Genomic DNA, 21,403 nt, shown 5'->3' with positions numbered 1-21,403 from the left:
CACTCTGACCATGACATTGATCCCAATGTCGACGACGATTTGACCGATACCTCCCACGATTTCACGAACTTTGTTGACAACTTGGACGACATACCGGTATCTGACAATGTCAAAGACACCAATGATGGTCTTTTGATGCTCAAAACCAATTATGCACACTTTATATCAACAGACTGCTCTTGGACTAAAGACATACCATCACAACTTGCCCACGATAATATCGTTGACCCAGATATAGTTATGAGGCCCCGTCCACAGAAATTTGATATTATCGAATCCAAGCACAACAACCGACGGATCTTTACTCTAGTACTAAAATCAAAAAAATCAGATAAAAGCAACCTATATGATATTTTTCAACTCTTGTCTAAACTGAAAACAGTCTTGACCGATTCAATTCTGAAATCCCTTCCTTTCCCAATAACGGACGATAGTTTAGGTGGACTCGATTCTCGTGTTATCCGAAAACTCTTATCTCACCTTTTCGCAGACTTACAAATTCAAATCACGCTTTGCCGCAACACGACTGTCACCCCAGACGAATGTTTACGAAAAGAAATAATTAATGAATGCCACGAATCATTAATTGGCGGTTATCAAGGCGTCACAAAAATATACAATCGCAATAGACAAAAATATTTTTGGCTGCACATGAAAGAACAAATCCAAGACTTCATAAGAACTTGTAAGAGTTGCCAAAGGAAAAAACTAGTAAGGGTGAAAATCAGGTTGCCGATGGTGATAACAGATACTCCTGCCGATGCATTCGACAAAGTAGCACTAGACATCGTTGGACCTCTCCCCCTTACTAAATCAAACAACAAATACCTTTTGACGATACAATGCAACTTGACGAAATTTTAGGACGCCATCCCTTTACCTGACGCCACTGCCAAAACAATAGGTGCAGCATTCCCGAAAGAATACATTACACGTTACGGTGCCCCTCGAGCAATACTTACAGACCAAGGACAGAATTTCACGAGCACAGTCATTAAGCAGCTTTGTAAACTCTTTAAAATAAAACAAATTTGAACTACAGCTCACCGCCCACAATCTAACGGATCGCTAGAACGCAGTCACCTTGTTCTCACCGAACACGTCAAGCATTACACGAATGCTGATAAAGACTGGGATGAATACATCCGCTTTGCTATTTTCTGTTATAACACCGCGAAGCACGAAGGCACTAACTTCACTCCCCATCAGCTAATTTTCGGTTCCCATGCCAGACTTCCGGCAGACGCGAACCCTGTCAGCGCTTACACCCGTTCCTACGATTCGTTCCTTCTAGATTTAATCTCCAACCTATCCAGCATACGAAAAAACGCCGCGGCTAACCTCATTCTAGCAAAGCACCGTTCCAAGACGTACTACGACCGTCGTACCAATAACTAAAATTTCGAAGCAGGCCAAAAGGTCTATCTACTAAACGAAACCCGATCTAAATTTGACGACCACTATAAAGGAGCATATACGATCAAGCGCATAATTGACGATATCAATGCCGAAATTTTCATCACCCCCCATAAAACCAAAATTGTCCATCTGAATAAACTCAAATTAGCACAGGAAGAAAGTGATTAAAATTAAACCACCTTTAGAAGCCAACAGTCGTATATTATCAATCTACCCGTAACTGCATCATATTCCGCCTCATGCCCTGAATGACGTGCTCAAACGCTCAGCCGATCTAAGCACACACTATCGTACTCAAAGTAACATGCATCGCCTCACCACCAACCTCAGCTATGGCGGAATCGCCTTCGCGTCGCTCTCAGCAGTTTTCTTTTGCTACAAATTCTCATTATTCAGAAGAATCTCAAAAGTATACTCTTGCTGTAAATCCAGGCGAATACGCCACAACCTTGACTCACGTCATCCAAGACCCCAAATCCTTTCCCACCATGCCATTTCCCACCCTTACCTAGAAAATAGGTCATTCGCTAAGGACCTGTCTCCTCGCACTTCGTCGCTGCCCCGAGCTCATTCAGAAATTGAAATGATGAAAATGTCCAAGCTACGACAACACACACGTAAACTGCCCCGCGATCAGAGCCTTGACGCTAGTTCCGACTCCCTCTTCATCTGGACAGACTAAGCCCTCTACTACAGATTTATAAGAACATACCCATTGTTATGCCCAAATATCGTTCAATAAAAATATCTCAAATTACGCTATTATAATAACCGTATGCCGTACCACAATCAAAACCCCAAAGTTATAACTTAACTATAATCGTATATATACTACCTACAATTATACCCCTGACATTGTAATTTAACTTTGACTTGTATCTACAATATCTACAATCAAAACCCTAAAAATTATAATTCAACTATAATCGTATATATACTATCTACAATTATACCCCTGACATTGTCATTTAACTTTGACTTGTATCTACAATATCTACAATCAAAACCCTAAAAATTATAATTTAACTATAATCGTATCTATACTATCTACAATTATACCCCTGACATTGTCATTTAACTTTGATTGTATCTATATTATCTACAATCAAAACCCTAAAATTATAATTGTATCTTTATAATATGTAACTACTACACACTTAAACTATAAGAACATACCTATTGTTACAAAAAAAAAAAAAAAACATTTCTGCTAAAAATTCATACTAACCCGCTTAAACGCGCATTAACCCTAGGCGCTATACTCTTTAAGGCAAACTATATTGTAATCTTTCGTAAGTGAGTCGATACATTACCCAAAAATTCGGTTTTCCTTCGAACATTCGGCTCTGTACCCTTACCGAATGTTCTTCCCGAAGGGGGGGCGTGTTACGTCCGACGTCCCCTCACGTCTCTCCCACCTTCCTCGGCGCTTGTCTTTACCTGCCATTCCCACACTCCATATCTTGTCATCCTATTTCCATCTTGGCTTACACCACTCGCTATCGCCCTTACCTTGCTATTTCGATCCCCCTCTACCCTGTATCCTCGCTCATTTTCTCATGCAAAAGACTCACTCTCATTCCAACGCTCTTACCATTTACATTCAACTTCAACTCCCGTTCCCCAAAACCATTGTCTCAACTACTCCTCATCGACTTCACTCAATTTCCAAATCAAAATAAAAGTTATAATCATTCTCTAATTACTGTTCTTTCCCTTCCGTTCCCTGAACGAAAACGGCGACGACTACGAACCAACAAAAATAGCACCCGAACCAACACCATCGGGTGGGTACATGGACTGCCGTCCCCCTGTACCGTAACATTGAGAACCAAAAAAAAAAATCATTTTTTTTTCATAATGTAAACTCCATTTTGTCCATATATCAAATCCATGACTATATTTTTTTTTTTTAATTTGTTCATATAATTGATATTTCTATTGACTAATTATTTTATTCGTTATACCGTAGTAATCATATCACAGACAACAACAACAATGAGGTTGTAGATTTGATTGCTTCATATGATGCAGCGTGGAAAAAGAGAGGATACAATAGCTTCAGTGGTATTTCATTTTATTTTGCTGTTATAGACGAGTTTTTTTTTATGCAAACACTTCCATATCTAAACTTTGTAGGTCATGCATCATTGATTGGTTTTTACAGTAAAAAAGTCATGGCATACGTAGTTCGTGACATTTATTGTAGATATTGTTCACAAAAAACAAGTAAAGATCACAACTGTAAAAAAAATCACAGTGGTTCGTCCAAATCCATGGAGTCTAGAATGGCCGTTGAAGCTATTTTGGATAATGAAAACTTGACCGAATTGAAATGTCGTAAAAAAACATTAGTAGGAGATGATGATTCTTCAGTCATAGCCGCTCTAAGACAACTTTCACCCTACCCGATTATAAAATGGTCAGATTTTAATCATACAAAAAAAACATTCAATTCAAAACTGTATGATATTAAATTGAGTGCAGCTCTTCGAGAGTCTTTTTCGAAAATGTTTTGTTTGGCTGTAAAAGAAGATAAGAACTGTGAGGTGAAAGTAAAAGTAGCCCTAGGTAACATTATACCTCATGCTTTCGGAGACCATCCCAATTATCTTCCGTCAAAGTGCTCCAGGGATGAAAATGGATGACATGTTTTCAAGTATTTTAAGGATGGCAAATGTTTAACTGATACTAGCTTACGAATGAAATTGGAAAAAATTATCCAGCCTTTCATAAATAGTGCACCGCAGATCGCTCCTTGTGCATTAAGTCAATCAAACAAGTCATTCAATAACACAGTGTGTTCCAAGCACCCTAAATCAGCATTCTACGGAGGATCAGAATCCCATACTTATAGAGTAGCGATAGCAACATTGCAAAAAAACATGGGTTATGAATTTGTTGTTCAACTGAATATTTTAATGAACTTGTCACCAGGAACCCACACGCATCAATTTCGCAAAAGAAAACAAAATCATTATCTAAAAGAAATTGAAAAAAAAACAATCAGTACCGTTGAAAAAAAGACGTCTCGAGTTGAAGAAGGAAAGATGTAGTAAAAATGCACGTCTATCTAATAGTGAAGGTATAACATACTCATCTGGCTGTGGTTACCTGAACACGTCCGATTTGATAGACCAGGCTGTTGTAGCAAGTAAAACCACTTATCTTCAAATTCAAATTATGATGATGTTTCAAAGTTTCCAGTAATGAAATAATACCTTTCAGATAACTATAGTTTTGAAGACTGTGCTTTTGTATATTTTGATGTCGAAACAACTGGCTTGAGTGATGCGGACGAAATAGTACAAGTATTGTATTCAATCTTATTATATCATAACGTTATTTCCAATAGTTTCCCTTGACTTGCATTTATTGTTTCGGAATTTCATTTAGATTGCTGCTTCTCATAAGGGTAAAAATTTTGATGCATACATTCTACCAAGGAAACAGATGAATGCAAAAGCATCTGAATTGACAGGACTGACTGTTTTGAACGGAGAAATGTTTTACCATGAAAAAAGAGTATCGACCTTGTCACCAAGAGATGCTTTTATGAGTTTTTTGTATTTTTTAAAATCTCTGCACAAACCATGCATCTTGGTAGGACACAATGCTTTCAAGTTCGTTACTTTCATGTTACTAATCCATACCATTCGAATTGTTACTCAAATATATTCAATTTATAAACATTTCTCAATTTTCAGATTTGATGTAAAGAAAATCATGAAGCTTGCTACTTCTTTAAGAATGTCTAAGGAGATGATGATGTTTGTGAAAGGCTTTTGTGATACCTTGCCATTATTTCATTCAGTGTTGCCCAAAAGAAAAAAAAATAAGGGATCTTTCAAACAAGAAGTATTGACGAATGAGTTTTTAGACAAGTCGGATATAATACTTGCCCATAATGCTTTGAACGACGTTCTTATGCTCGCCCTGTTGATACAAAAATTGAAAATTAACCCTGGAGTGTTAATCAAACACACGAAAAGTGTTGAATTTATAATGAACGAAAAAGAACGGCGACAGAAAATGAAGAATTATAAGGAATCACTGTCCACTCTAGACATTTCCAATGCTATGAAAGAGAAAATTTCCAAAGCAGGTATTGATCGATCAATACTTGTAACAGCATGTGAAACTGGAGGAATGGACGCATTAAAAATCTTACTTAGCGAAAGCATTAATGGAAAGCCGCGAGTAACTAGAACTCTACATATTATTAAAAAAATTTTTGAGGAACTGAAGAAATAAATTATTCTCCGTTAATTTCTTAATCACCAATGTCCCTGTGCCAAAATAATAAAATAAATTGTTCATACTTAAATACTACATATAATCATGAGTTTTATAAGAACATAAATGATCGTTTTGTTCTTTAAATGAAACTTCTATGAAGATTTATAACAACATTAATATACATTACCCCCTCTCCCCAGTATTTTGAAGGATTACACGTTTAACCCACACAGCACTCAATATTGCAGCAACATTTTAACCACGTAACGTGCAACATTTGTAATATTGCATGCGATATTGCACATATATTGCAGCAATGTTGAAATGTCCTCTAACTTTATTGCTGTGCAAGATTGCTGCAATCTTTCAATGCGACATTGTAGGAAGGTTACGCAACATTTCTAATATTGCGAGCAACATTGCGGACATATTGTAGAGTTCTTGCAATGTCTTTCCATTTCATTGCAGTGCAATATTGCTGTCATCTTTCAATGTTACATTAGTGATATAATTTCACGATGAAATAATGGACATGGTTTGACTGATGGCTTATTTTATATTTAAAATTTCACATTAGAATACATAGATGTTTTATATACTTTCAAAAAACATAACATTTTTTACTTAGATATGTAACAGATCACGGTTTACGTAAACCGACTTTATAACAAAAAAATGTTTTTCAACTTTTTATCTCATTAATATTTGACTGATACCTTATTTTATAATTAAAATTCCACATTTTAATACATAAATATCGTATATACTTCTAAAAACATAACATTTCTTCATCTAGGTATGTTCGAGATCACAGTTTACTTAGACCGACCTTACAACAAAAAAATATTTTTCAACTTTTTATCTCAATATTATGCTTAAAATATACACATCGACGGTGGAAAGTGAAGTACTTTTACTGATGTCACTTAATTTTTCTTGGAAATTCTGTCGTCTTCTCTCAGTACGATAGGATTATGGTAAACTTAGAACTAAATGGAGTTATTCAGAATCTGTGGTTGCACTTTCTTCGACATTTGCAGCTTCTTTAGCACGGTTTGTAGCGTCTGCAGCTTCCTTACTACAGCTTGCTATTGGGTTTTCAGCGGTTGCTTGACCAGATTTCTTCTGTTTCTCAAGTTTCTCTACTTCTCTTTTGAATCTCAGTTTTGCTTGAGCGAGCCACTTACTTATAATATCTGTAAATATGACATCTGATGCCCCTGGCACTCTGACGCGTACTGCTTCTAAAAAAAAAGTGTGTAAGACAATTAAAGTCATCAACCATAAGGCACTCTATTTCAAGTTCGAAAAATTATTAAATATTTTAAATCAATTTAGTGCGTACTCATCACAAGCCGGACCAAATGCAAGTCTTTGAACATTCTTTTTCCTTTTGCTCCAGCCCAACTGTATTGCTGTGCCAATGAATTTGAGACAAGTTTTATAAGAACTTTCTGCGTACTGGAATTGGTGTCTGTCCCACAAAATCTTTTTAACCACGTCAGCTAAAATAAATTATATCAAATGTACTTCAATCAAAATATTATGCACCGCATTGATCGCTGAAATTGCGTGACATCGTACACTTTCATTTGACGACATACACTCCGGTTCTTCATCTTGGGCAAAAGGTCATTGATTCAAAAAATTATCTGGGGATCAAGAAATGCATTAAAATTTTATCGAACTATAAAGTCATTGTCACTTTCAGAATTACCGAAGGACTCAATTTCAGATGGACTATGTACGTCTTCAGAAAATAAAGCATTATCATTTGATGGAATGTGGCTGTCACTGTTTAATAATGTGTCAGTACTATCGCCGTCAACAATGTCAACAACATGTCTCTGCTCATCCTCACTAGAAGTACTATCTAACTCGTTTTCAGTGTTCGATGTCACCAAAGACTCTCCGAGTGGGCTTTCCACTACCTGAGAAATTATGCCTGCACTTTCTAAATCAGCATCTGTTGCCTTTTGAATAATCCGTCTAACATGCCTCACTGAATACCTCCTTTTCATTTTGCTAATTTTCCACTCGTATTATACATAAGTCTTATGAAAATTCTGAAACTGCCTGCAGTTTTCTTGGACTGAGAGAGAGTTCAGTTTCCCTGATAAAATAAGATTGAGGAGTAAAATCTGGAAAGACCAAAAATAAATATTCAAATACAGATGTACAAGACAAAACTAACTTTGCAAACACGTCGGACTTCTTAGAAATTGAAAATAATAATCACTATTGTTTGTAATTGTAATGTTTTGCAAATTCTATACGTACCTATGCACATAACAATTATGATCAGCACTAAGTGGAAGTGTTTCAAGTTTTCCTCAGACATTTAATCGCAATAAAGCTTGACAGTTTCCTGACACCTAAACAATGAAATAGGTACGATATTTTATTCAACTGATGCAATTTTGAGAACTCAACAAGAGGGTAATTTTCAGTACTGCATGGCTTGTTCATTTATTAATTCTTTGATCTATTCTAGCGCGATCAAACATAACCTCTCGATCGATAGGTATATACCGCCGACAGACAAAGAAAAACGTAACCATTAATGATGTTTTAATATGCATCGAAAACCATGAAATGTAAGCAAGGTGAATTTTTATGAATCGAGACGGTTAAAAAGGGTAAAATCATATTTACACATAGGTACATGAATTCAGATACTTACCGAACTCCCAACCACGCGGGCGTGCTCCCGAAAAGACGGCAGATTGCACAATTCACTTCGATGATGGATGTGGTGCGGCGCATGGCGTCGATCGTGCGAGCAGCGCGGGAGAACAGCTGGATACGAGCTCTCCGCCATATTGGTGTACCCATTAGAAGCTTGGAATTCGATGTACGCGCACCCTGGCAGTTAGCCACGTTACTACGTAGGGCACGATATTACGTAGGGCGCAGCGGGCGCAGCCTGTTCAAAACTACAAACAGCGAGTAAAGTACGTTGACTACTTCAGTCAACGTATGCATTAACAAAATGAGAATAAACATAGTATTGTTAGAATCTTGAACATGATGTTAGTAAATTAAAATCAGTCGTAAAAGTATGAACTTCAAAATGTTTTTTATCGTGTCAATAGTGAATAGCAGCTGCAGAAATTGAAATTGATTACTTATTTGATGTAAGCAACGCGTGTGAGCGTAGTACCGTGACTAACTGCCAGTCAGCGTGCACATCGCATTCCAAGCTTCTAATGGGTACAAGCGCAGCCTCTGCGGCCCATAGCGATCCCGTATCCATGGGGAGAACCGATTAACCGCAATTAAGTGAAAGCAGACGCAAAGTGCGAATGGCGGGAATTTCAAAATGTGACCAGCACGAAAATAAGGATTCATAATTTGTCTTCAATAAATATATTTTGCTATTGATGTGTCAAAATAATTGATATTGGAATAAAGCACATTCGTAGGAAAACATAAAAATTTTCTAAATGAGGCGAAAAAAAAATTTCCAGATTACTTTATATTGACGAGTTGGATAAATTTTTGTTAGACATCCTGAAAATGTCGAGAAGCCTAAAAGAAGGAGTTGTGTCTCGTCCCACCTTGCAGCCACCCATTTCGATAACTATATATAATATAAACATTGCCTTATTTCGTAAAAAATTATAATCTTTGTAGATCAGCTGTGTAATGTTGTTGCAATCTTACTGAAATTATTACTTGCAAGGTGTGACAATTGCAATATTGCAGTAACCTCTTTGCAATATCTCTTACGATAGCAGTTTTTATAATATTGCTACAATGTATCTGCAACGTTGCAACCGCAATCGCAATATTGCAATATTGGTGAAATGTTGCTACAATGTTTTGTGCTGTGCGGGAAGTTACTGTTTTACAATACAAAACTTTTCATACATAAGTTCGTTATCAGGAATAAGAAAAAAGCTTTTTACATATTGCGATTTTTATCATAGGTATACGCATCAAGCACGCGCTTGGTCAGCATTTCAAACGAGCCATGCGGCGTTGCCACGTCTCATGGACATGCGCGTTAAGAAGGTTAGACCCAAGTTAGACCATGCATCATCACTAATAATCACCGTTTTCAGAAATATTTATTCGTCAAGGTACACTTTTGTTGAGTTTAGCAGATTGTTGGATATCTAATCAATAACCTTCTATTTTTATACGCTGAAATATAAATTTATAGTGACGTTGTAATGAATTATTTGTCGCACTCCCATAAGACACCGTGTTAAACGTAGCGTTTTTCATTTGCCTTTTTTTGAAAATTTTAATCGTCAACCCTACTTTTTCTTTATACCATTGAGAAATTCGAGAGTGAGCCACCTTAAGGTGTATATGAATATATATATTGCGACCCGTCAATCGATGCACGCCTACTGAGGATCGTGTCAGCAGCAAGGATGAGGAAAAATGAGGCTTACGATACGTCACGAAATTAAGGAATTGTTAAATCGGGGAATCAGGCTGCAAAATAATAATTCTCCGAAATAAACAGGAGGAAAATTTGTTGGGCGCCAGATACGCTGTACCACGATAATCTGAAAGATAATAGGGAAAACGGGAAAAGGGAACTCGGTAGCTCAGTATTTGGCGGAGGGGAGTGGCCGGATAGTGAACGGACAACACACTTTTCTATTATAAAAATTGCCCAAGAGTAAAGGTAACGAAATGTTAGTTTATTAATAGGGACGGAAGTAGGTCTCAAAATTACCTAGATCGTACACAGTCCTTGAGGAAGAGTGGTGACAAAGAAAAGATAATTTAAAAGACTCGATACAGGAAACGGAAATAATAGCGTAACGAAAATAAAACAATCTTCTCTGATCGAAATACACGGACGATGAAAAGAAACTCGTTACAAAATAAAGATAGTAACTTAAATGGCTATAAACAATCTTCAATAAGCGAGATACAAGTAATATTAAACTTAATACAACGCGAGAATAATAACGATAACTAAAATTGAAAGACAATCTTCGATAAGTGAGATACAAGAAAGCTTAACGGAATAAGGTACGGAATAAACGCAACGTGACAGCTCGTAACGAAAGACTCGATATAATACAAAGGAGTCGTAAACGGGATATACAGAGTCAGCGGTCACAAGACTAGAACTCGTCTAATTACCAAATAATAGTAACAAAAGTCTTAACGTTAAATTATAACCGGTAACGATATTTTAAACAATACGAGATATACTCCTTATTGCGCACGCACTGAATCTACATTAGAGAGGAGCGTACGGTTACGCGGCTCACGGCACAACAGGAAGAAGGTACGGTGGCGTAACCACCCAGGGAGCGCTCGATTTATAACTCGACAGCTCTCGAACGGCACAGTGGCGTGGCGCGGCTTCGGTTCACCGTGATATTTCGATATATCGAATTCAGCGCCACGCGGTAGCGGGAGATAGCGCGGGGACGATTCAAACAACGACGCCACAAAAATGGCCGCAACCGACGCTATTGCGCAATATTACACGATTGTTGCGCAATTATACAAGATACAATTTTTGATGAACGTTAACACGATAACGAGATCAAATACAATATTTAGTTGAACGAGAACGATAATCGAAACAATATTTCTTCACGATATAACAGTTAAATTACCCGAAAACACAAAGAACTAGAATGACGCCGTCGCCACGCGGACGCGGGGAGAGGGGGTCATGCGGGGTAAAATTAACAGAAAAATTCAGTAACAAAATTAGGGACGTTAGTAATTAGTTAGGCACGTCGGAATGGTCATTAAATAAATTAATAAGCCACACGAAAACCCGAGATACGGAAAATTACGACCCAAACGGTCACCAAGACAAAAGATAAGCAATTGCGTCTCGGGAATTCGAGCGGTAACAAAAGCTCACTTACGTTAGTAGAACGGGATCGGTGTCTCAAACACAATAATTTGAGTCCTGGTTAATAGTTTATGACACAGGCTCACTGAACGACACAAAACCATAAAAGAGAAAAGTTCGGTAACGATAAAAGGGATTACGATAACAGAAAGAAACGATAAGAAGGAACGCTAACGACAAAGGCAGCAAAATACAAAAACACGTCTGATCGGACCAAGTCAAGATGCAGAAGTAAGTCCTTGGGGGACTCTTCCGCGCAGCGTCGTTGTTGCAGCGGCGTTGCTTGCCGAACTTCTAAGCGGGACGTTAGTTGGCAGCAGCTCGTGGGCATTATTTCTGGCAGGCCTCGCAGCACACGCAGCTTTCGCCGTGCCCACGGTCTTACATACAGGTCCTGCAACGAACGTGGTGGGGGGTGGTCAGTTCTCGTCCCAAACAAAAGTACAAATTGTGGCCACAAGAGCGGCGCAACGAGTTATTGATAAGCTTATTATTATTATTATTTGGCGGAACCCTAACCCATCTTTTTGATACTCATCCATATTTTGATATCATACCGTGAGTCACACACAGTCATACATGTATATGAATGTTTACGGCGAAATACAAACAGCTTTGAGAGAAATTGATTACTTTTTTTTTGAATATAATAAATACAAATTTTTATTTCATTTACGTATTCAAGATAGCTTTAAACCTCAAGCGACCCTGATAAACATGTATCATTATTTTCACTAATGTCTTGAAGCTTCCTTAGCGAATTGGTTCGGCGACAAGGTACTAGTGCAGTGATTGGAAGTGCAGTAACATCTGTACATTACTATTAACTGCGGGACAAATGTGAAAGGATGAAATATATAATGCATGATTGAAATTGGAGTTGGACCATTTTATTGATTGGTCAATTTTGACAATTTCTTTTTAACGACGAATTTCTTGACAAGTTTCAAATTTTGATGATGGGCATTCTGCCTCATCCGTAGTCGAACATAATAAACAATGGCATATGACAGGATATCAGAGGCATGCTTGGAACATGGAAATGTAAATTTATAGGAAGACAAAACTTCATCGAGAGTACTATCAAAAACGTCGGCCTGCGACGAATGTTTGGCGAAACAAGATTCTACGTAAGAAATAAGATGGAAAAATCGCAAGTTAGCGTGGATCAATCCTCCTTTGGATTTCAGGTCGACTAATTGCGACACTGAAGGCCTAGTTGAAGAGTGTGATCTGATTGCTTCCTGGCAAAGGGTACATTTATTGTACAGTTTCAACTATGCTTGCATAGGTAACCTGTTGAATCCATACCAGTATGTTAAACAAAACCTGTAGAGGTAAAATGATGCCCAACGAAGCCGAATGTCCCACCCAACAATATCCACAAGTGTAACTAATACGCATACATGAAAGATTCAAAAGAGGGTAATACGAAAGTAAAAGTTCGTGCAATACACCTCAAGCAGATTTTATTTATGTTTTAGCGAATTATATCCAAAAATAATAAGCTTTGCACGGTCTGTCTGTCAGTCAATGTTTACAAGTGCAACTAATGCATGCATTAGAGGTTTAAAGCAGGGCAACACGAGAAAGAAAGCTAGTATAATGCAGATACCCACACCTGATTAGTAATGTTGGAGTGAATTAAATCTGAAAATGATAGACCTGTCACGTAGTAAATAATACAGTCCATGATAGGGGATAAGGAGTAGTCATGGCCAAGATTATATTCGATGACATCATCTGCCTCCCATTCGCTGTGCTCCAAGATATCGTTCAGTTTCGCCTGAACCTGCTGTCGATATTCCGAAAGCTTTCCCTCAGACTTCTGGCCGTAAGCTGTCTTCAGATCGTTCAGCGATATAAGTATTTTAGGCGAATGGTTTTCTGATACAGTGCAATTCCCAAACTTCGGAGGTTTCAAGATCCTGTACACTGACAACAACTTGTACAACTGCAAGAACGTTGGGCTGTTCGGGTGGTCGTTGCTCCCAGCGGCTTGACGAATGGTTCCAAAGAATTTCTGAGAATATTCTGTAGAGTTGTAAATTTATGGAAATCAATTGTTTGATTTATAAATGTATTATGAAGAAAAGTACCTCCAAATTATCTTGATTGACTTTTCCTGTCAAAAGATATTGAAAATCGAAATTTTCGATGAGGTAGCAGCACATATCCAGTGTTGATGTGAGAGATATTCGTAACGCCCTGGATGTTTCTGTTGTTAAATACTCTTCAGCCGGTATCTCACCTTTGCGTACAACCCTCTCCCAGTCGTTCAGCCATTGCAGGCAATCTTGTATTATCTAGAAGAAATTTTTTTTTCTACGTCGTAAATAAATGTGTAGCACAAAATCGTTTAAATCACAAAAATCAGAAACAGTCTTATTAAAAATTGTCTACTTTTTCATATTTTATTACAATGCATAAATATATGTATATGTATTTATATAACACATACATATTTAAGAAAAAACTTTAGACTAATGTCGATATCTGTTACAACGGCGAAAAAAAAATTCTAGTGAACATTGAGTTGCCCTATATTTTATAAAAAGTTTGGTTCATATAAATAATTAATATAAAAAAACCACAAATATCGTAAATTTTTTAGCCTCAATAATATTCGCGCGCCCCTTAGATAAATGTTAAATGCACACCTTGAAATCCTTATTCCCAGGAGTAAGCCCTTCATTTGGAGTTTTCCGATTCAGAGCATCGAACATATCATTCATGCGCTTACAAAATTCCATCGTTTCTTCGCACCCTTTAAGCGGACCTTCCGGATTGTGAGATAGGTAGAAGCGTAGTCCTTGCACAACGGAGTTACTAAACACCTGAAACAGTTTGCATAAAATAAGAATATAATATTATAACCAAAATAGACAATAGTTATGCAAAGTGAAAAAAAAGAATGAAAAAGATAGGGGTTTTCCAACTAGCGCACTATGCGATACAGTGCCTCTATTTCCAGTGTATTCCTTTGTCCGAATACATCGGAAATGTAGGCACTGTGTCGCACAGTGCGCTAGTTGGAAGATATTTACCTGAGTTGCGAGTCGAACGCGCATTTTTTAAGTGCTGTCCAATACAACGTGCCGTTGCGTTAACTTTGGACATGCTCTTGCATTTCCAGGATGCCGCGTGTCAAGGTTGAACAGACTGCTAATGTAGTCCCAACGTATGTAATCCTTCGACGAATCCACCTAAGGATTCAGAGATATTAACATTATCTTTATAATAATGTGTGCGATAAGTAAGATTTGCAAATGATTTATTGGGCAATGAATAAAAATGCACAGGATGGATTTACACGGATGTTATATATCCGTGACAGGTGAAGGCATCCTCCGATTAATTTCATATTTATAATAGTAAGTAGTATCAAAAATTTTTAAAATGTGTCCATCACAAATACGAACTTTTATAATTTTTTCTTGTTTCAGTCTTGGATGCCAGATGTTTTAATATTGAAGAGGATGTTAGAAAATAAACCTTTGCGTATTATATATAATATAGATCGGTTTTTAAATATCCTCCTAAATAAAAAAAAACACCTGACAATGGAACGAATTCGACAAATATTCATAATTACAAATAAAAACGACCTGCTCAAAACTTACCCGCAACTTTTTTCTGTTATAAAGCCTGTTCCGAAGATTTTTAATGACGTGAGGTGCATCAGAGAATACGAAAACTTTTCGTTTTTCATCAACGGGGTGCGTGAACCAGGTCTTTGTATCCTCCATCGAACCTGAGACACCCAATAATGACCACATCTTGACGTTTGTCGCTGCACCATCGGCGATGACCCCATGAATTTTCGCACCAGCTTTCTCCAAATATTCGATGGCTTTAACGACCAGCTTTGCGAGTTCTTCACCCTTGACTGAATTTTTCGATGCAAAAACTGCAACTGGTTGCGAATATGAATCCGCAAGAGGATGGAACATGATGACTAGCCCATGTGTCGCTTGATCTTCAATGTTAACAGACTGCGGACCATCATCACCAAAGTCAATCAACCCGACGTAACTCAAATGTTTTGAAGATACGCCCACAGACTTCCTCAAGTTCATTTCATCCAGCAAAATCACCCCATGTCGTTGCAAAGGCGTTTTTTTATCGAAATGTTTTTGAAGCAATTTGGCGAAGTTTTTATCGAAACCACACTTCAGGTCAATCAGTGAAAAATATTCACGAATGGTTCGAGAACAAGGCAGTGGCAGAACACTGTTCGTGCGAAGGAATTCGTAAAAACTCGGCGACCTTATATTCATCAATAAACAAAGCATGATCCACTGTTCCCCGTATCGACGATTCTTGCCGTTCTTCCCTGCAGCCGCAATTATTTCCTGAAGTGCAGTCTGTTGAGTGGCTGGAATTTTTAGTTTTGAGCATCTATCGATTAAAGTTTGATTATGAATGAGAGCAATTTCAGCAGCTTTTTCTTTCAAACTTCCCTCCAATAGGTGGATACGTTTGCGGGTTCTTTGCTGAATTCGTCTGATACGTTCATTTCTTTTCCGCAATGCGTTTACTTTCCTTTGGTCAATAGGGTTGGAAGCTTGATGGACACGTTTCAATGATTTTTCCGTTTTCGATCTCGATTCTCTCTTTAGGACTACAGCCCTCATTTTAATGCAGCAAGCACATCTTTTCCTTTTCGAGATCAAAGTGCAATCTCGGGCATGCCAATGGTCGACACCATTTTTGAAGACGCTGTTTAATGATAGGTGATGCTCGTTGATAGAGCCGAGACCATTACACAAAATCATATTCTTGAAGTTCTCCAAAGCTTGCGGTAGTAAGTCCATGCTATCCAAGACTTGCGGGAGTTTACATTCATGCACGTCCACGACACGCCCGTATACAAAATAACGCAGCTGTTTGTTGGGGTCCAGCTTGACCAGTCTTTGTATGACCGGTACATTTTCGCCGTTGTTGACCTTAGATGTAGCGTATGAAAAAAGAACACCAGCGTTATCTGTGCTCAATTCACTAACAGTCCACGACTTCGGTATCAAGATGGATTCATTGCTTCCTTCAGTAGTACCTGTACAAACAGAAATAAACTGAAATTCCAGAATAAATAACACATTTAACCATAGACTGGTCACCATAAGCGACCTAACGATTTTGGTCGGGTGATGAGGGATTCGCAGCCGTATTATCTCTCTCTACACTGGCCAAGCGCGTTGAGCATGTTTTTGGCAACGCCGCTCATTAGATAATTTCATTTAGCATCAGAAAAATGCTATCAGTTCCTAGAATTTATTTTATTTTTCTTCAACATTTGCAGGATACGTAATTGAAAAAATATAATAGTTTCTTAAACATCTCAACGATAAAAATAAATTTTTTTTCAAGATTTTCCAATTAACCGATTGGTCATTGAAAAAAACAGCGGAATGCGGCGCCACGCTCACAGGGTGACCAGTCTAGGGTCAAGGATGTACGAGTTGAATAGTTCCAGCCAAAAATTGTACCTAATTGGAATAATTATCGTACCACAGCGATTCACTAAAAATCTGATGAAAATCAGTAACATTAGGCATGCTTCGAATAATGATCAACAATAATATGGTTCAATGGTTTTGATGAATTATTGAAATTATAAATTATTCAACAATTAATCTGTTAGTTTTTCTTGTCCTTATTACACTAGTCGAGTATGGTAATTTTTTCCAACGCTTATGATTGTTTTTTCAAATTCATTAGCTTTCTATAAAATCATTACACTCGATTATAGTATAGAAAAATCAACTGATTAATTGTTGAATAATTACATGTTTAAATAATTTATCAAAAAGTATTAGACGATATTATTGTTGGTCACTGATGTTCATAGTATGGCGAATTTTTTATTGAAACGGTTCGACTCACACATCGTTAACGGGGTTCTTTCATAGCACATTAGAATGCACACAATATCCACTGGACCTCATTAACTTACTTATTAAGGATCGCAGAAAAAAAGTCAATTTACTGACGGAATGTATTAAAAGTGTAGTTAGTATTGAACACCTGATCCACGTTGATGAATCACGAGGAATTTACACTTACGATTATTCAATTATAAAAACGGGTATCAGTACTGACATTGACATAGGTAAAAGGCTCCAAAAAAGCGACAAACCATATGAACTATGGCAGGAAATATATGGTTCTGAAGACTCTATAAAAATTTTCACTGACGGCAGCAAAAGTACTAACAGCCTATCGGTAGGTACTGCTTGTATATGTCCTGAGTTAAAATTCGAGAAAACACGAAGTGTCAACAATAAAACCTCAATATTCACCGCAGAGTTAATCGCAATTGCTGATGCTATGGATCTTGCACTTCGCCACACCAACAGACACATACACATATTTACTGATTCACTAAGCGCTGTTCAAACCCTCAAGAACCCTACAAACAAAGCTGAAATTAATAGATTTACGCTCGAGATACGGAGTAAAATCGTTTCTTTCCTCAACAACAGTGTTGACAAATGTATGGTCAATATACACTGGATACCTGCCCATGTCGGCATAGAGGGTAATGAAATTGCGGATAAACAAGCAAAAGTAGCTGCAAACCAACGACCATCATCATTGAAATTGCCCTATACGGACCTCAAACCCTTTTTTAGACAACTTGACAGAAATGAAACAATTAAAATGACGATAAACCAAAGTACCAACAAAGGCCTGACATACTTTTCATCCTTTTATAAACCAACCATGAGACCTTGGTTCAAAGGACTGAAGCATAGTAGAGATTCTATAGTTACACTCTGCAGGTGTCGCAGTGGGCATGTTAACCTTAATGAATCCTTATCCAAGATAAAAGTCATACCTAATGCAAATTGTGACTGTGGCTGCCCATCCCAGAACCTAAATCATGTAATATGGCAGTGTCCGACATACGATGCACAGAGAGTTGCACTACTAAAAGACCTGGCTAAGATGAAACAGTTTCCCCCATTCAATGTAGAATGCTACTTATCTACACCTGATATTAAAGTAATGCTAGTCATACACAACTATCTAAATAAATGCAAGTTGCGAATCTAACGTGATCAATAAAACAAAGGATATATTAGTTCTAAGTTCCTTTGCATCTAGCACCATGTATACTATATAATATAATGTTATACTCTTTCTTTACTAATTCTGTAGCTAAATAACTTACTTGAGAAGTTAATAAAGCATATATTAAAAAAAAAAAAAAAAAACTTACTTATTTTACAGTTCAATTAACTGGAAACACTTACAGCTCAAAGTAACTTCTGAAAAGTTAAATTTGCAGCCACGCGTTTGGGGGGTGCGAACATCTTGTATTGGTTCATCCTGCATCGGCTCAGCTGAATCGTTCATTACGGGATCCAATGCCATTTCGTTGGTTGAAATATCTGTGAAAATAAAACAAACGTTTATATAATCACCCACCTTTATATCTATTAGAGTTGTAGATCATATTATTGCGAGTTCATTCGCATTTGAACCATTTCTTTCTGTTAGGGATTTTGTAGAAAGTTAATAAAATTTTGTAATAACATTCTTTAGCATCAATTATGGAGACAACATTTTCTTTATTATATTCCAAGCTTTTTAAAAGTTCCTGCGCTTTTAACATAGGCATCATCGCTGAGTATAGCCACGTCCTTTAAGTTTTCGTGTCATGGTATTTTATATAATTATAAACATAAGAGCACATTTTCATAAGCACATTATATATAATATATGTATTCCTTGTATGGAAGATCTTTCAATGGCGTCGTGATCTGAAGATGACGGAGTTTCAATTGCTATGGCAACCGGTGTACTCTCCGCTTCAACTGTTGGAGTCTCTTTTGTGACACAATAATCGTGCTCCTTCCTATTGTGTTGTTCGATGAAGCCATCGGCAACATTGACATTGCCCAATTCATTGATATTGTCAAATTCAGAAGGCACTGCCAAAGGATCGAGACGAACACGGGAATACGGCGCCTTAAAAAGCAGTTATTGTCATTTTCAATTTACAAAAAAATCAATGCTAAGTCACAAAAATTATTATTAAAACTCATACTGATTAAAACTGTGGGAAAAATGCAACGAATAAACTTACTTCTGCGATAATCCGACCGTTTGCGTCATATTTTATCCACTTCCTTCTGATGAATCGCTCCGGAAAATGTTTTTCACAGACAAATTGTGACGAATTTAGGTAAAAAATTCCAGGAATCGCAGCAATCCATTTTTCACGCAGTTCACGATTCGATGGAACTTTGAACGCGGAGCACTTTTCTTTCGCTAATTTTCGACCCGTGTTGCAGGTCGGAACCGCACAGGAATTAGTCGTCATTGCACTCATCTCTCGTGTTATTAATTTTAATCACAGTCATACGCTATTCGAATATAACCTTACTTTGCTATGAAGTAAGAACGTGCCGACCGCGCCTATGAATAACTGACGGCGCCGCGTAGTGGCCAGTAGTGGCATAAAAAACTTGGACACTAACCCGGCTACCCCCACCACTCAAATTTCAGTTCGTTGCAGGACCTGTATGTAAGACCGTGGCCGTGCCTAACCCCTTCAAGATGCGTGGGCGGTACTTTCAGCGGTACTGAGCCAGTAGAGGGCTCTTCAATGTTCCCGAGGTTGTTGGTAATCATCGTGTTACGGCCGTGGACATCCCTCATGAATGATCTGGCCGAATTTTAATTTCTTCGGACCAGGGCGACGAAACAGCTGAGTGGGCATATTGTTCAGGCGAGCAGATTCGCTCGCATTACTCGGCTCCGTGGATAATGTTGTTAGCGGCAGCCTCGTAGCTCTCGGGAACGTATGCGGGGAAGGCACGGGTACTAACTGCGAGGCGTTGAGCCACCTGCTAGGATGGTTTCATCCTTGTAGATGTACCCTCGAAGTCGGATTGTCGATAGCTGCTCTTTTCCCTCCTCTCTCTCTCCGCCTTTATCGCTCAGGATAGCTCGGAATAGGTGGGAAGAAAGGGAAACAAAATCGAAAGAAATTAGTAATAGTAATTAAGATTACATATAGGACCATATCGACTGCCAATAATCCTTGCTGCCTTTTCACGATAACGGGGATATTGGAGGTCATATAACGCGGTGCAAATCGCCGTGTTACAATATATATATATATATATATATATTGTGACGAGGTTTTTCGCCGCTCTGGTTCACCCGGAGAAGTTCCCAAGAGTTAACCTAGTGCACAATGATTCGGCAACCCGCGATGCACTCTGCAGCTTACCAAAGCTATCGCGAAATTTTGTTGGGCGCCTGGCGTGATAAACCCGCCTCGAATCTTTACCTTCGCAATTCCTCGGCTACCCTTCTCTATGCCAGGTAGCTCAGTACCGCGGAGAGGGGGGTGGGTAGTTTTGCGGAGAGAAAGAACGGACACTCGACACGATACAGAATTTACCAAAATAAAATAAAATAATATATTCCAAAAAAAAAATCGAAGCGATACAAAACAAAAGGAAAAAGAGACAGATACTCAATTCGCCTCCCGCGATTCCACAAACAAAATAGAAAGAAAATCAAATCTTAACTAGACCTTAAATCTACGTGCGCTAGTCGCGTTCCTCGTCTCAACGGGATCAACAAAACAAAAATCAAAATACAGAAAATCGACAACGATACGAACACGCTACTCGTGATCGTCCTTCCCTTAATTATAAATATCGGCGCTATTCGCCAAACCCTAACAGAATTATCGCGCTAATCGCAAAACATACCCTACAAGTACTCGACAGCAATTCTTAATTAACAACTTAAATCGAGGCGATTAATCGCGACGCATCCGAAACTTCACTATCTTCTGAAACAAATCAAACAAGGAAACTAAAAATAATAACCCAGCCAAACAGAGCGCTCACACTTAGCGATACGCGACCTACA

The 21,403-nt window shown here is 38.0% G+C and overlaps 2 protein-coding genes across 2 annotated transcripts; one reads left to right on the top strand and one right to left on the bottom strand.

Annotated features, from left to right (window-relative positions):
• The first annotated feature begins 2,194 nt into the window (after positions 1-2,194).
• On the top strand, positions 2,195-6,481 carry LOC124413719. The gene is made up of 10 exons (XM_046894499.1): positions 2,195-2,199; positions 2,717-2,809; positions 3,392-3,486; positions 3,559-3,974; positions 4,080-4,308; positions 4,430-4,573; positions 4,648-4,730; positions 4,816-5,042; positions 5,127-5,619; positions 6,455-6,481. Exons 1-10 carry the CDS (start codon positions 2,195-2,197, stop codon positions 6,479-6,481), a joined length of 1,812 nt encoding a protein of 603 aa, XP_046750455.1.
• A 7,719-nt stretch (positions 6,482-14,200) lies between these two features.
• On the bottom strand, positions 14,201-19,927 carry LOC124415950. Its single transcript, XM_046896705.1, has 6 exons — positions 19,599-19,927; positions 19,240-19,480; positions 18,763-18,900; positions 15,127-16,559; positions 14,551-14,709; positions 14,201-14,340 (listed from the first exon to the last, which is right to left on the bottom strand). The coding sequence occupies exons 1-5, from the start codon at positions 19,842-19,844 to the stop codon at positions 14,578-14,580; spliced, it is 2,190 nt and encodes a 729-aa protein (XP_046752661.1). The 5' UTR covers positions 19,845-19,927; the 3' UTR covers positions 14,201-14,340; positions 14,551-14,577.
• Positions 19,928-21,403: the final 1,476 nt, after the last annotated feature.

This window comes from Diprion similis, chromosome 2, assembly GCF_021155765.1.
Source record: "Diprion similis isolate iyDipSimi1 chromosome 2, iyDipSimi1.1, whole genome shotgun sequence".
In the NCBI taxonomy this organism is placed as follows: domain Eukaryota; kingdom Metazoa; phylum Arthropoda; class Insecta; order Hymenoptera; family Diprionidae; genus Diprion; species Diprion similis.
Note: the sequence above shows the minus strand (reverse complement) of the source record. Positions and strands in the feature narration are given on the sequence as shown.

What these genes read in the sequence shown, in the direction of transcription:
- LOC124413719 (XM_046894499.1), top strand. An exon ending in CCGAAGGGGGGGCGTGTTAC is followed by an intron (nt 2,810 to 3,391) that starts GTCCGACGTCCC and finishes GTTATACCGTAG; the next exon opens with TAATCATATCACAGACAACA. An exon ending in ATGCGGACGAAATAGTACAA is followed by an intron (nt 4,731 to 4,815) that starts GTATTGTATTCA and finishes AATTTCATTTAG; the next exon opens with ATTGCTGCTTCTCATAAGGG.
- LOC124415950 (XM_046896705.1), bottom strand. Translation starts at nt 19,844, where the DNA reads ATGAGTGCAATGACGACTAATTCCTGTGCGGTTCCGACCTGCAACACG. An exon ending in TGAAAGATCTTCCATACAAG is followed by an intron (nt 18,901 to 19,239) that starts GAATACATATAT and finishes TTATTTTCACAG; the next exon opens with ATATTTCAACCAACGAAATG. An exon ending in TTCAGAAGTTACTTTGAGCT is followed by an intron (nt 16,560 to 18,762) that starts GTAAGTGTTTCC and finishes CTGTTTGTACAG; the next exon opens with GTACTACTGAAGGAAGCAAT.